This window comes from Trichechus manatus, unplaced genomic scaffold, assembly GCF_000243295.1.
Source record: "Trichechus manatus latirostris isolate Lorelei unplaced genomic scaffold, TriManLat1.0 scaffold00059, whole genome shotgun sequence".
Lineage (NCBI taxonomy): Eukaryota > Metazoa > Chordata > Mammalia > Sirenia > Trichechidae > Trichechus > Trichechus manatus.
In genome coordinates, this window is record NW_004443995.1 from 6428828 (window position 1) to 6445002 (window position 16175).

The 16175-nt window shown below is 36.6% G+C and overlaps 1 protein-coding gene across 6 annotated transcripts in view; it reads left to right on the forward strand.

The window, feature by feature from the left end:
* The window catches only part of LRBA (LPS responsive beige-like anchor protein), an 840314-nt gene that overhangs the window by 315206 nt on the left and 508933 nt on the right, over positions 1-16175 (forward strand). For all 6 annotated transcript variants that reach the window (XM_023733554.1, XM_023733553.1, XM_023733556.1 and 3 more), the window contains one exon: positions 13109-13217. In XM_023733554.1, coding sequence (XP_023589322.1) covers positions 13109-13217 — 109 coding nt within the window. The remainder of the gene's footprint in view (positions 1-13108; positions 13218-16175) is intronic.

Genomic DNA, 16175 nt, shown 5'->3' on the forward strand with positions numbered 1-16175 from the left:
CAGAGGCACTGAGGTGTAAAAGTACAGGGTATAATGTTTGGGAAGCCAGTTCCTGTCCTGGAGTGATTAGAGTATAAGGATTAACGAAAATGTGGCTGGTTTCTGAACCACGCTAAGGTGTTTATTCCCTTCTGTAGATCATGGGAAGGTGACTGGAGTTTTGTAAGCGTACACTTGATCATATCCGCATCTTAGAAAGATGAGTCAAACAAAGGGTCAGCTAGAAAAATAAAACTAATGGATAGGAGTTGAATTGGAGGCTGCTGTAGTAATAGAACGTGATGCTGAGTGCTTGAACCAGGGCACTCAGAATGTAACAGAGAGGAATGGCTTACAGAGTTATTGTAAAGATGGAATGGACAGTACTTAATCTGCTAGATAAGATGAGTTATGAAGAGGTAAAAGTCAAATATGACGTATTTCTAGCTTCAGTATCTGGGTAGATAGCAATGATGTTAGTAGTCAGGGTAGAGCATGGAAGAATGAATGATCTCTGAATAAGGGACTAGTTAAAGAAACTCTGCTACGTTCCATCCACTGGAATCCTCAACAGTTAGAAGGTTTGTATGATAATGGTGCAGCCATTAAGTAAAATAAAGCAGTTTGTATAGTATGGCTTCATTTTTGTTAAAAAATTTTTTTATATACACATGCATATACACAATTACTACATATATACATATACATAAACACTGTATATGTTTATATAAGTTTAGAGAAAAAAGGACAGAAACATAAACTGTTAATGGTGGTAGCTTATTCTGAAACCAATAACCAGTTGCTGTTGAATTGACTTCGATTCATGGCAAAGCCATGTATGTCAGCATAGAATTGTGCTCTATAAGGTTTTCAATGGCTGAATTTTTGGAAGTAGATTGCCAGGCTGTTCTTCCAAGGCACCTCTGGATGAACTCAAACTTCTAGTCTGTCAGTTAGCTGAGCGCTTTAAGCCTTTGAATCACGCAGGGACTCCTTATTCTGAAAAAATAAACAGGAATAGGGCTTGGTGGCTTTCACTTCTTGCTCTATTATGAAACGGAACTATTAGGATATGAATGTGTCTGTGTGTGTTTATATATGTATCTATATATATCGTAAATTTATTTTAGGGAATTAGTTTATATGGTCATAGGGCTAGTAAGCCTGAAATCTGTAGGATGGGTCAGCAGGCTGGAAACTCAGCCAGGATTTCTATATTACAGTCTTCAGGCAGAATTTCTTCTTCAGGAAACCTTTTTTTTCTCTTAAGGACTTAAACTGATTGGATGAGGAGCATCCACATTATCAAGGGTAGTGTCCTTGACTAAAATCAATTAATTATAAATGTTAGCCACATCTACAAAATACTTTCACAGCAACACTGAACTAGTGTTTGACTGTAGCCTAGCCAAATTGGCACATAAAAGTAACCACCATAATCCACCTCTTTTCAGTTGGACACCCATACACATCTGTTTCAACCATACTTAATCTCAATAAAGACAGTAACAAAATCATATTTCCAACTAACATGATGCAACTATCTGCATACATCTGAAAACACATAAGCATTTTCTCCAGAAGAGGATAGAGTACTTGGATGATGTTCACTCTTTTTGATATCCTGTAACTTAAATACTAGAGGTACAGTTAATACATTTTATGTTTATGATAAAGGGGATAAGAGAGGGGAAACAAACAAGTATATTTGCATAATATATATACACACATGAACATATTCATAACAAAATAAGGAAGAAATACTCATAACAACTACAGTCCCTGTTTCTGCAACTAGTCACGTGGTCATAGGTGGTATTTCTAACTGCCTTCTTCCACTGTTGTTGTTGTGTGCCGTTGAGTTGATTGTGACTAATAGCAGCCCTGTAGGACAGAGTAGAAATGCCCCATAGGATATCCAAGGCTGTAATCTTTGTAGAAGCAGATTGCCACATCTTTCTCCCATGGAATGGCTGGTGGGTTCGAACCACTGACCATTTGGTTAGCAGCTGAGTGCTTAACCACTGCACCACCAGGTCTCCTCCTCCTTCTACTACCCATTCTGTATTCCTTTTGTCCTCAGCAAGCACCTCAGGTGGTTGTGGTTCTTTGTCTGGTGGGGTAACCCAAACCTTCATACCTGAAGGGTCTGGACCGTTGGTAGTCCTGCCTGAATTTGGTTGTTGTAGTTTTCCATTGACTTTAATCACATGGCATAGTATGTTGGTTAATTTTATGTGTCAACTTGGCTAGGCTGCACTGCCCAGTTGTTTGGTCAAACACCAGTTTAGATGCTGTTATGAAGTAGTTGTATATGATTAAATTGGTTTTCCTTAAATAAAGCAGACTACCCTCATAATGTGGATAGGCCTCATCCAGTTAGTTGAAGGCCTTAAGAGCAAAAGGAACGTTTTCCCTAGGGTGTATTCTACCTCCAGACTATAAACAGACATCTTGCCAGAGCTCTTCCACTCTTCACTCTTCCTGTCACCTGGACAGGAAGGGTTTTGGCACTTACAATTGTAGAAATCTCCAAGCTATTGCCTTATCTACAGACAGCCCCCCACAATTGCATGAGCCAGTTACGTAGAATAAATTTCTGTCTCTCTCTCTCCTCGCTGTATCTATGTATATATGTGTAAATATATATACATAAATACATATACACACACAACAGTGAAACCAGTGACAGCCGAAACTCAATGAGACTCCCTTGTTTTTCGGGTCTCATGAGTATTTCACCTTTGACAGGGTGCAGTCACCACTTTTCTGTCCATCTCTATTTAATGGAAAATATTTCAGTTTTTCTTCTGGCAGCTTTCCTCCTTACACAGGTTCCAGCTTTTGAAGATTTTCCTGTATATATGTTTTTACTGGTTCTGTTTCTCTAAAGAACCCTGACTAAGACACATGGGACCTTCTGTATTCCAGACATGTTTTTCCCTACCTCCCTGCAGTAGCAGTCCAGTTTCCCCTTGGTAGTCAGGATCAACCACCCCTGCCAATACAGTAACTCCCTTTTTTGCCTATTGATTTGGAGATACGAGGAGTCCAGAGTGGCCAGGTGGCAGTCTTAACTTCCAGTTTGGTAGAATCCTTATGTTTCCTGGTGGACGCTTTCCTTCCTTCGGGACTAAGGCTGGTAGGCCAACAGAGTATAAAGTCTTGGGGATAGGAAGCAAAAATTCTGCTTGTGGATCACTAGGAATAATAGTGAGTGGTGCCACTCACATTTCTTCTACATGTTGATTCCTGGACCCATGAATCCTGCCTGTGGGAGGAACAACCCCATATATTGGACACTGATTTAGAGCATATACAACCTCCTGGAGAAAATCACGCTCCAGGTATTGACACTGTGACTGAGTCTCAATGAGATGAATTGGCACAGTGCCTGAAACAGTGGGCTCAAACATAGCAACAACTGTGACAATGTCTCAGGACACATAGCTGGCACTGTGACTGAGTCTCCAAAAGACTATTCCACCGTGCTGTCAAGCCCGCTGCTTCAGGATGATGAGAAACATGGTAAGACCAGTGAATTCCATGAGCATGGGACCATTGCCACATTTCATATGCTGTAAAGTGAATTCCTTGATTAGAAGCAATGCTATGTGGAATGCCATGATGGTGGATAAGGCGTTTTGTGAGTTCATGGATGCTAATTTCGGTAGAAGCATTGCATGCAGGGGAGGCAGATTTGTATCTAGAGTAAATATCTTTTCAAGTAAGAACAAAATGCTGCCCCTTCTATGGTGGAGGAGTTCTGGTGGTACAGTAGTTAAGAACTCAGCTTCTAACCAAAAGGCCGGCAGTTGGAATCCACCAGCTGCTCCTTTGAAACCCTGTGAGGCAGTTCTACTCTGTCCTATAGGGTTGCTGTGAGTTGGAATTGACTTGATGACAGTGGGTTTGGTTTTTGGTTTTTCTATGATGGAAGTGGTCCAATGTAATCAAAACATTGCTTATGTTTTTAACAACATATATTACTTTTATGATAAAGAACCAAAAAATGAATAAAACATGAAGACAGAAAAAAAAGTACATGTGTATCTATACATACATATAAATGTATGGTTTTAGTTGTTGTTAGGTGCTGTTGAGTTGGTTCTGACTTGTAGCGACCCTATGTACAACAGAAGGAAACACTGCCCGGTCCTGAGACATCATCACAGTTGTTGCTATGTTTGAGCCCATTGTTGCAGGCACTGTACCAATTCATCTCATTGAGGCAAAAATGTTAAAATATCAGAATAAACATACAAAATACTTAGTTATTATGTGGATAAAATGATTAATGCTTGATTTTTAGAGCTCTAAAAATTAAGAGCCTAAATTAAGTAAGACACAATGACAAGATTTGTTGTTTGATTAGGGGCCTGGAAAAAGGTGGTAGAGAAGAGGGAGGAGACTGAAATAACTTTGAAGTTGCTTGTTTGGGGACTGGGAGGATGATTGTGCCATTGACTAATCAAATCAATTAATGTTTGAATTCAAGTTGGGCAATATATTGATGCTAAAATTCAAGATGTGGTTTTAGGTCTCTAGAGGGAAACTAAGAAGCATAAACCAGTATTTCACTTCTGTGCTTATGAAAGCCCTTGCTTTCTCTAATTACAGAACGATAGGAAGTTATTTATTAGGTTTTAAAATTACACTAGGGATTGTTTTTATGCGTAATGCCTAAATGTGAAATTCCCTGAGTGATATCATCCCAAAACTGTAGACAAGATAGTGGGTTAACTTGTAACGTAGCTTGGGAGACAGTTTGGGGGTAAAACAGAGAGTCTAGAAGATCTGGAGTCAAATTCTAATACAGTGTGTATAAGCTTAATAGATACATGAAAAAAAGTGGTAGAAGAGCAGAAAGCCTTTCTGTTTTCTTTAAGGACTTACTATTTTCTTTTAATTAATTCTTATTGTAAAATTTGAAGTAATAGAGAAATATATGTATAAGAAGGAAGACTTACAGCCCCACTTTCTAAAAACATTCTTTCTCTGTATTGGGCCAGGTAGTAAATGTTTTAAACTTTGCAGACCATTTGCTTTCTGTCTCTACTAAACTCAATACAGTGGTGTTTATGAAAGCAACCATAGATATAATGCATAAACAAATGAGCCTGGCTGTGTTCCAATAAAACGTTATTGACAAAAACAGATAGCAGGCTCAATTTGGCCCACAGGTGGTAATTCGCCAATACTTGTTGTAGGACATTGTAATTTGCTATATTTCCTGTCATATTTTCTCCCAAATTTATCTTGTACATAATGTTCTTCAACTTTCTTTTTCCATTTAACACCATATTGTGGACATGTTTTGGCAAGTTATTAGAAGTGTAAATACTTTGGATCAAAGTCTGTGCATGTTTTATTTGTATTTTTGATTAAAATACTGCTATAAAATGAGGTAAGAATGGGAGTGGCTTCCTGATATTGTAGACATGCCATTGTTGATGACTTTTAGGTCTAATGACAATGTATCCACCTCTAGAATTGTTTTAGAAATCATCCTAGCCCTGCCTAACCTATCTTTCCATTTCTTTCAAAAGAAGGAAGTTTAGAAGACCTATATATAAAACATCCACCAGAATTCTCCCATTTATATATAGTGAATCATTTTGTTGCTATTTATGGTAGGTAAATGCTGTTGTAAAAGCATTTATCAGAATGGATAATTTGTTTTTATAACCAAGGTATTTTATTGCAAGATTTAGAACCGTGTGATCATTCCTTTCTTAGGGGTATCACTACAGTTAACCATTATCATGACTTCCAATACCATAGATTAGCTTTGCTTATTTTTGAACTCTTGGTAACTCATATAGTATATATTCTTTCATGTCTGTCTTCTTTTGCTCAGCATTGTTAGTGAAATTCATTCATTTTGTTCTGACTAACATTAGTTTGTTCTTTTTGTTGCTGTTTAATGTTCTATTATATGAATATTATACAATTTTTAAAATCCAGTTTACTCTTAATGGATATTTGGGTAGCTGCTTGTTGTTGTTAGTCGTCATTTGGTCATCTCTGACCCATGGTGACCTTATGTATAGCAGAACAAAACTTTACCTGGTCCTCTGTCAGCTTCATGATTGTTGGTATGTTTAAGTCTGTTGTGGCTAGTGTGTCAGTCCATCTCATTGTGAGTTTCCCTTGTTTTCATTGGTCCTCTACTTTACCAAACATGGTGTCCTTTTCTAGCAATTGATCTTTTCGATGATGTGTTCAAAGTAAGTGAGTCAAAGTCTAGCCATCCTCTCTTTTTAGGGATATTCTTGTGGTATATTCTTCTAAGACTGATTTGTTCTTTTGGCAGTCGACATTATATTCAATATTCTTTGCCAACACTGCAGTTCAAATGCATCAATTTTTTTATGTCTACCTTTTCCATATACAACTTTCACAAGTATAAGAGGTGATTGAAAAGACAATGGCTTCGGTCAGGTGCACCTTAGTCATCAAAATGACATTTTTTTTTTAAATTTCAAAGAGGTTTTTTGCAGCAGATGTGCCCAGTGCAATACGTAGATTAATTTCTTGACTGCTACTTTCATGGACATTGATTGTTGATCCAAGTAGAATGTATTGTTGACAACTTCAATTTCTTCTCCATTTATCATGATACTGTTTATTGGACCAGTCATGAGGATTTTCATTTTCTTCATGCTCAGGTGTAATCCATACTGAAGAATGTCGTCTTTGACCTTCATCAGTAAGTATGTTAAGTCGCCTTCATTTTTGGAAAGCAAGGTTGTACCATTTGCATATCAAAGGCTGTTAATGAGTCTTATCCAGTCCTGATGCCGTATTCTCCTTCATGTAGTCTGGCTTCTTGAATTGTTTGTTCAGCATACAGATTGAATAAGCACAGTGAAAGGATATAACCCTTCTGCACACATTTTTCCATTTTGACCACGCGGTTTTTCCTTCTTCTGTTTAAACAACTTCCTCTTGATTCATGTATAGGTTCTACATGGACAAAATTATGTTTTTCTGAAATTTCCATTCTTCAAAATATTATTCATAATGAATAGTTGCTAGTGTTTGGCTATTATAAAGTTGCTGTGAATATTCTCATTTATATTTTTTTGATCCTGAGGGTACTTCTTGCTTCACATCTTTGCCAAAATTTAGTAACGTCAGTTGTTGTTGTTTTTCAAAACATAGCCATTTTGATGGCGTATAGTGATACCTCATGTTTTTAATTCATATTTCCCTGATGACTTGTAATGCTGAGCACCTTTTCATAAACTTATCCTTCATTTGGAACTCTTTTGTGAATTGCCTATTTGTGTACTCTGCCCATTTTAAAAACAATTGTCATCATTGCCTTTTTTTTTGGTTGGCTAAGTATTCCAAATATGTTTTCCCTGTGTGGAATTTACCTTTTAATTCTCTTAATGGTGACTCTTACAAAAAGATATCCTTAATTTTAATGAAGTTGACTTTGTCATTATTTTTATTTATGGTGTATGTATTTTATGTTTGTTGAAGAAATCTTTACCTTCACCAAAGTCATGAAGATACTCTCTTATGTGATCTTCTAGAAGCTTTATTGTTATATTTTTCACATTTAGGTGTGATCTGTAATCCGTTTTATATTGATTTTTTGTATGGTCTGACCATATGGATATCCAAGTAATAAATACGAGAGCAAGTATTTAAAAAGATCATCTTCCTCCTACTCCTTGTAGAGATAATTTTGTCACAATCTTTGCTCCAGTACCATACTGTCTTAATTACTATATCTTTGTAAGTTGTCTCATTATTTGACTTGTTGTTATTATTATTTTCCCCTTCTTTTCCCTCATCTTCCTTCTTCAAGAAAGAATTTCTTACATATTCTTTGTTCTTTATATTTTCATATAAATTTTAGAGTCAGCTTGTCAAATTCTACCAAAAATCCAGGCTGGGGTTTGATTGGGATTCATTTAATCTATAGATCACTTAGGGGAGAATTGATGTCTTTACAATATTGAGCCTTTCTTTTTCATAAACAAAGTATACTCTTCTCTTTGCTGTTTTGTTTTTTATGTCTAGAATTCAACATATTTTTGTTAGTTATTTGTATGTAGGTGAATGGTTTTTAATGCTTTTCAAAATAGTACTTAAAATTATTTTCTTTTTGTAAATGTTAACTAGAATCTAGCTGATTTTTATATATTTACCTTCTATCTATTGATCTTTTAAAATACAATTATTAATTTTAATTGTTTATATACTCCTTTGGATTTTCTGTATACATATGCATGTCATCTGTGAATAAAAACAATTTTATTTCCTGCACTTAAATTTGTATACCTTTTATTTCTTTTTCTTGTCTTATTGCACTTTGGATCACAGTTTATTAAATAGGTGTTAAGATAGAAGGCATCCTTGGCTAATTTTTGTAAAAATCTTTCCACATTTTACCACTAAGTATCATATTTTCTTATGTTTGATTTGGATATCTTTGAAGAAAATTCATTTCTACTCCTAGTACTTATAATTTTATTCTAAATGGGCGATGAATTTTGTCAGGTTTTTTTAATATATTAAGATATTGTTAGGGCTTTTCTTCTTTAATTTGTTAATGTAGTAAATTATACTGAATTTTAAATATTAAATCAATCTTGTATACTTGAAATAAATTCAACAAATATATTGCTGGATTTGATTCACTAGTATTATGTTTAGGTCTTTTCAATCTAATTTTCCTTTCTTTTGGTTTTGGTGTTAAGGTTATGCTGCCTTCTTAGATTAGGCTGAGAAGTGTTCCCTGTTTTTCTGTCTTTTGAAAGAATTTATCATGATTGATGTTATTTTTTTTCTTTCAATATATGGAATAATTTACTGTAGGAATAGGACTAGTCAGATTTCATATTTCTTGTGTGAGTTTTATATGTTTATTTGCCATTTCTTTTCAAATTTTAAAGTTTTTCAGATTTGATGAATTTGACCACAGTGTCATCTTATGATTTATTTAATGTTTCTAGATTTTGTAGTTAATTCCTCTTTCTTTTTCCTTATCTTGGTAACTTATATTTTCTTGCCTGGGGTTTATGAATTTTATTAGATTTTTCAAAGAACCAAGCTTTAGCTTTCTTGATCTTCTGAAGTATATTTTTATTTTCTATTTCATTAATTTCTGCTATTATCTTTGTTATTTTACTTCCAGTGTATTTCATTTGCTACTCTTTTTCTAATTTCTTAAGGTGGATGCTTAATTTATTTTCAGGCTTTCTTTTTTAATGTGTGCATTCATTGTACAAATTTCCCACTAAACATAGGCTTAGGTAAATCCTTCATGTTTTGGCAGGTAGCTTTCTTTATTTTTGACTGCAAATCATTTTCCGATTTGTGTTGTGATATTTTCCCTGATCCATGGGTTATTTAGAGTTCTATTTCTTAATTTCCAAATGTGGTGGTGGTGGAGGTTGTATTAGTAACATATTGCTGCATTGCAGTGTTACCACAACTTAGTGTCTTAAAACAACACACATTTATTATCTCACAGTTTTTGTATCTTCGAAGGCTGCAATTAAGGTGTTGGCTGGGGCTGCATTGTCATCTGAAGTTTGACTGTGGAAGGATTTGCTTCCAAGCTTACATGGTTGTTGGAAGGATTCAGATTCTTGTGTGTTGTTGGACCGAGAGTCTCAGTTCTTTGCTTGCTACTGGAGGATGCATTTATTTCCTTTCCAGATTGATCTCTCCATAGGGCAGCTCATAACATGGCTGCTTATTCAGCAAAGCAGTCAAGGGAGAGAGTTAGTAGAGAGAGTCTGCGTTGTCATATTTTATTGGTTAAAGGTTGCAGCTCCTAACCACACAGTGAGGAGAGAGAATTACACAAGACTGTGAAAACCAGGAAGTAGGGATAATTGTGGGACATTCTGTTATCCCCACCTTCTGGGTTTCTAACAGATTCTAAATTTTTATCTCTCTGGTTCACTTTTCCTTTTATCATTTAAAGTGTTTATCACTTTATCTCGGATTTTGCTTCTTGCCTTAAAGTTGGTTTTATTTGATATTAATAAAGATAGTTAGCTTTCGTTTACTGTTTTTTTCTATTCATTTTTTTTTGAAATTTTACTTTTAACCTCTCTGTAACCTTATATTGAAATTGTGTGGTGTATAAGCAACACATACTTTAAAAAAATCTATTTTGACAGTCATTGCATTATTAAATCTGTTTATATCCTGATATATTTAGGTTAAAATCTATCCTCATATTATTTGTGTCTTTTGTATTTGCCCCACATTTTGTGTGCTTCACTTTTTTTTTCTTTCTTGCTTTTGAACTAAGTATTTTTTGTTTTTTCTGTTTTCTCTTACTAGATTTCAATACATTCCTTTATCTACCTTGAGTGGTTACATAAAGATTATAATATAGTATTGTTGTTGTGTATTTTAAGATTACAATGTTTGTAAATTCTAGAAGGCATTATTATAATTGTTGTAAGTATTCAGTACTCTTTTAGATTTACCCCCATGTTTACTTTTTTCATTTTCTTTCCTCGTCTTCCATCAATCTGACATTACTTTCCTTCTGTCTGAACAACTTTTAATGTGGGTCTCCTAGTGACAAATTCTCTCAGTTTTGTTTGTCATAAAATATCTTTATTTTGATTTCATTATTTATCTCCCTGGCTATATAGACTTCTCAGTTAGCAGCTATTTTTGTTTAGCACTCTAAAGAGGTCATTATATTGTTCTCTGGCTTCCGTCATTTGTGTTCGGTATTCAGCTCTCATTCTTTTTGTTGCGCTTTCAAAGGCAAGAAGCTGTCCTTCTCCCTTCCCATTCTACCCTGTTCTGTTTGACTCAGGTGCTGTTTAGATTTTTCTCTTTGACAACCTTGCTATGATATGCCTGGGTGCGGTTTTCTTTTATCCTGCTTGTGTTTTGTAGTAGTCTTCAACATGTGGTTCAGCGTCTTTTTTCAGTTTTGGAGAAGTATTTATCTCTTCAAACATTATTTTTAAAAATTATTTTTATAGTCTCTTTTTTATACTTCATATAAACTTAGGTTAGACCTTCTACTGTGTTCTGTATGTCTTTTATTTTGTCAAATATTCATCATTTTACTCACCATGTTCCAGTCTAGCTATTTTTCTTTGACCTATCTTCTAGTTCATTAATCCTACTTTGCCTGTGTTTAATATGCTACTTAGTTGTCTGGGTGTTTGCCTTCTCTGAAGCCAACTAACTCTAAACCTAAATATCATCTCTGACACCAACTACAGATGCAGCATTTCTTCCTGTGACCCTAACCACCAGAGCTAGTTCAGATCTCACAAGATAAAGGCCACAGTCCTCCAGACTTCTGAGTCTGCCCAAGATTTTAGGAGCCAGATGTAATCCCTAGGTCCCCTGTCACCTCTGACCTGCTGGCTATAAATTCAGGGATTCCCACTACCTCTTCAGGATGCTAGTCTTAAGCTCAGAGGTCCTCAGATCCCCCTTACATCTGACTACTGACTACAAATTTGGGGGTTCCCTTTACTCTTCTCTTGGTTTGATAATTTGATAGAATATCACACAGAACTGAGGAAAGCACTATACTTACAATCACAGTTTTATTATACCAATAAAGGTACAAATAAAGAGACACATAAAATGAGGTCTGGGAGAGTCCCCGGCAGTTTCCGTGTTTCAAGGGATGTATCGTCTTCTGAGCATCAGTGTCTTTCACCAGCCAGGAAGCTTACTGAGCATCAGTGTCCAGAGATTTTTATTGGGGTTTCATTATAGCATGGTTGATGGAATTATTACCCTTATAGCTGGGTTTGTATTACGTAGTGGGTCTTTCTGGCTTGGCCATTTCCCACCCAAGAGGCACCTCATTAGCATAATCTGTCAGATGTGGTGTGGGAGAACAAAGGCACTCTGATCACTGAGGAGATGCTAAGGATTTAGAGGTTATCTCGCAGGAACCAAGGACAAAGACCAAATTCTTTAGGTAAAGTTAACTATATATACCACAGTTGGTGAATCCATTACTTCAGTTCTTTATTTTTTGTATTGCTTAGTAGTTTTATAGTTTCCATTCTTTACTGGAATTCTTTATCGTGCAGTCTGTTGTCTTATGCATATTAATAACATTTATTTTGATGTCCAGACCTGAAACTTCTCTATCTTGATTTTCTGTAAGTTTGTTTCTATTTGGTTTTTATTAATTTTTTGTTGTCTCTTGTTATGCCTGTTAATCGTTGATTGAATGTTGGAAATTGTATTTGAAATTTGGGGAGATAAATTTGAGTCTGTGGAGCATTCTATTATTTTCTTCTAGAGAGAATTTCCTTTTTATTTCTGATATGGTATTAGTCTAGAAGGAGATGATTAGTTTAGGGATTTAACTGATTCGAGGCTGGATTTTTTGAGCCTTAGTAGTTTTCCCTATTTCCAGTTTGCCTATGCCTAGCATATCATGCTTTTGAGGTACTTCAAAAACCTGAGATTTTTGGCCTTCGTGCATTGGTGTTTCTAGTTTTTTTTCTCCTCACCCTGTGAGACTCTGAAAGCTCTGCTTAACTTTTTGGCTGCCAGTTAACCTAGGTGCAAGGCACCATGGTGTTAGTGAGGCTCTGTTTCAGTATTTGTGAAGCTTGGTCTATTTCTTGTTGCCTAGGGTATACCTGGGTCCTCCCGAAGGCTGAGTAATCTGTCAGGATCCCACTCACCAGACTGTGAGCATCAATGTTTATCTCCCTAGTTCCCTGAGACTGCAGCAAGCTGTTTGGCTTCTTGGTTCCCACCTGTGAATAGCAAATCCTGAATGGGAAAAGTTATGCTGAATGTCTTCGTTGTACTTTCTTCTTTATGTTATTGACTGTGTTTGGAGCTCCTAAATCCCTTTAAAACACAAATTTAATCCAGCAGTTTTTTGTTGCTTTTGATGGCATGATTTGGTCTCATAGAAGCTAATCTGCTATTGCTGAAAGTATAACCTTTTGCTCTTATATTCTTCACTTATTTAGTGTGAAATAAATGATGCTTCATTGGGTATGATTTCATAAGAGGGGAGTACACATTCTTTCCTTCCACCCAAAACAAACAAATAAACAAACAAAATTTCTGAACATTGAATAATCATATATATCGTGTGTGTTATATATATTTCCTTGACAGTATTCATCTTTTATAGGTTACTTAGCCAAACAATGAAGGATCATCTGGTAAGAGTAGCAAATGAAGCTGAGTTTATCCTGAGCAGACAGAGAGCAGAGGATATTCACAGACATGCGGAATTTGAGGTAGGATAAACATATGGCTGGTGTGAAGAAGTTGCCATTTTTAAATGTTAATCATGGGAAACTGCCCAGGTAAAATGGGTATGTTATATCATTTAAAAAATTAAAAATTCAGTTGTGGGAGAGTCGTGAGGTATTCTGGGAGATAGTAAAAGTCTCTGTAGCCCTGTGGTCTCAAGTCACTATCTATGGCAGCTGTCGCCTTATGAAATGTATTTCTTAAATAAAGAGACTTGAAAGTCAAAATCATTCCTTGATCCATGGACTGTAGAATGGATGTTGTGTTAGCAGGCAAAAAAACAACATTAATCTCCTTGTACGTCTCTATCAGAGCTCTTGGGTGACCAAGAGTACTGTCAGTGAGCGGTAATATATTGAAAGGAATCTTTTTTTCTGAGCAGTAGGTCTCAAAAGTGGGATTAAAATATTCAGTAAATCATAATGTGTACAGACTTTGCTGTTCCATTTATAGAGCACAGGCAGAGTAAACCGAAAACCAAAACCAACCCCATTGTCGATGAGTTGATTCCGACTCATAGGGACCCTATAGGACAGAGTAGAACTGCCCCTAGGGTTTCCAAGAAGTGGCTGGTGGATTTGAACTGCCAACCTTTTGGTTAGCTGCCAAGCTTTTAACCACTTTGCCACAAGGGCTCCACAGGCAGAGTAGGTTTAGCACAATTCTTTTTGTTGTTGTGCTTGAAGTGAAAGTTTACAATTCAGGTTAGTCTCTCATACAAGAATTTATACATACATTGTTATGTGACCCTAGTTGCTCTCCCTGTACTGTGACAGCACACCCCTCCTTTCCACCTCAGATTACCCATGTCCATTTAACCAGCTCCCGACCCTCTCTGCCTTTTCATCTCGCCTCTGGACAGGAGCTGCCCATATAGTCTCATCTGTTTACTTGATCTAAGAAGCATGCTCTTCACCAGTATCATTTTATGTCCCATAGTCTAGTTGGCCTCGGGAATGGTTTTAGTTTGGGGCTAACAGAGTCTGGGAGTCATGTCTTCTGGGGTCCCTCCAGAAATAATTCTGGTCTTTTTATTAGAATTTGAGTTCTGCACTCCACTTTTCTCCTGCTCCGTCAGGGACTCTGTTGTATTCCCTGTCAAGGCGGTCATTAGTGGTAGATGGGTACCATCTAGTTCTTCTGGTCTCAGGCTGATGAAGTCTCTGGTTTTTGTGGCCCTTTCTGTCTCTTGGAGTATTACTTTCCTTGTGTCTTTGGTGTTCTTCATTCTCCTTTGCTCCAGATGGGTTGAGACCAGTTGATGCATCTTAGATGGCCAGTTGCTAGCTTTTAAGATCCCAGATGCCACTCACCAAAGTGGGATGCAGAACATTTTCTTAATAAACTTTGTTAAGCCAGTTTACCTAGATGTCCCCTGAAAGCATGGTCCCCAGACCCTTGCCCCTGCTACTCTGTCCCTTGACGTGTTTGGTTGTATTCCGGAAACTTCTTAGCTTTGGTTTAGTCTAGTTGTGCTGACTTCCCCTGTAGTGTGTGTAGTCCTTCCCGTCACCTAATTTTTTGTTTACTATCTAGCTAGTGAATACCCCTTACTCCCTACCTACCCTCAAAACCATCAAAGAGTGTTTTCTTCTGTGTTTAAACCATTTCTTGAGTTCTTATAATAGTTGTCTTATACAATATGTGTCCTTTTGCGACTGACTGAGTTCACTGAGCATAATGCTTTCCAGATTCCTCCATGTTATGTTTCACGGATGCATCATTGTTCCTTATCGTTGCGTAGTACTCTATTGTGTGAATATACCATAATTTGTTTATCCGTTTGTCCTTTGATGGACACCTGGGTTGTTTCCATCTTTTTGCTATTGGGAACAGAGGTTTAGCACAATTCTTAGGGGTCCTCGGCTTTCCGGAATGGTAAATATACATTGGCTTCAACTTAAAGCCACCAGCTGCATTAGCCCCTAACAAAAAGTTAGCCTTTCCTTTGCAGCTTTGAAGCGAGGCATTTCCTTTTCCTTTCTAGCTATGAAAGTCCTAGATGGCATCTTCTTCCAATATAAGGCTGTTTCATCTACACTGAAAATTCTGTTGTTTAGTGTAGCCACTTTTATCAGTTATCTTAGCTAGATCTTTTGGATAATTTGCTGTAGCTTCTACATGAGCATTTGCTGCTTCACCTTATACTTTTATGTTATGGAGGCAGCTTCTTTCCTTAAGCCATATGAGCCAACCTGTGCTAGCTTTGTACTTTTCTTCTGCAGTTTCCTCACCTCTCTCAGCCTTCATAGAATTGAAGAGAGTTAGGAACTTGCTCTGGATTATGCTTTGCTTAAGGAAATGTTGTGGCTGGTTTGATCTTCTATCCAGACCTCTAAAACTTTCTCCATATAAGCAATAAGACTATTTTACTTTCTTATCATTCCTGTGTTCACTGGAGTAGCACTTTTAATTTCATTGAAGAACTTTTCATTTGCATTCACAACTTGGCTAAGTATTTGGGGCAAGAGGCCTAGCTTTCAGCCTGTCTTGGCTTTTGACATGCCTTCCTCACTAAGCTTAATCTTTTCTAGCTTTTAATTTAAAGTGAGAAGCATACAACTTCTCCTTTTATTTGAACACTTAGAGGCAATTTTAGGGTTCAATATTGTCGTGTCTCAGTGAATAGGGAGGCCTGAGGAGAGGGAGAGAGACAGGGGAATGGCTGGTCTGTGGATCAGTCAGAACACTTACAACATTCATCAGTTAAGTTTTCTGTCTTATATGGGTGCTGTTCATGGTGCCGCAAAACAATTACAATAGTAACATCAAAGATCACTGATCACAGATCACCATAACAGATATAATAATGATGAAAACGTTTGAAACATTATGAGAATTACCAAAATGTGAAGAGACACGAAGTGAGCACATGTTATTTGAAAAATGGCACCGATAGACTTGTTTGATGCAGGGTTGCCCCAAACCTTCCATTTGAAAGA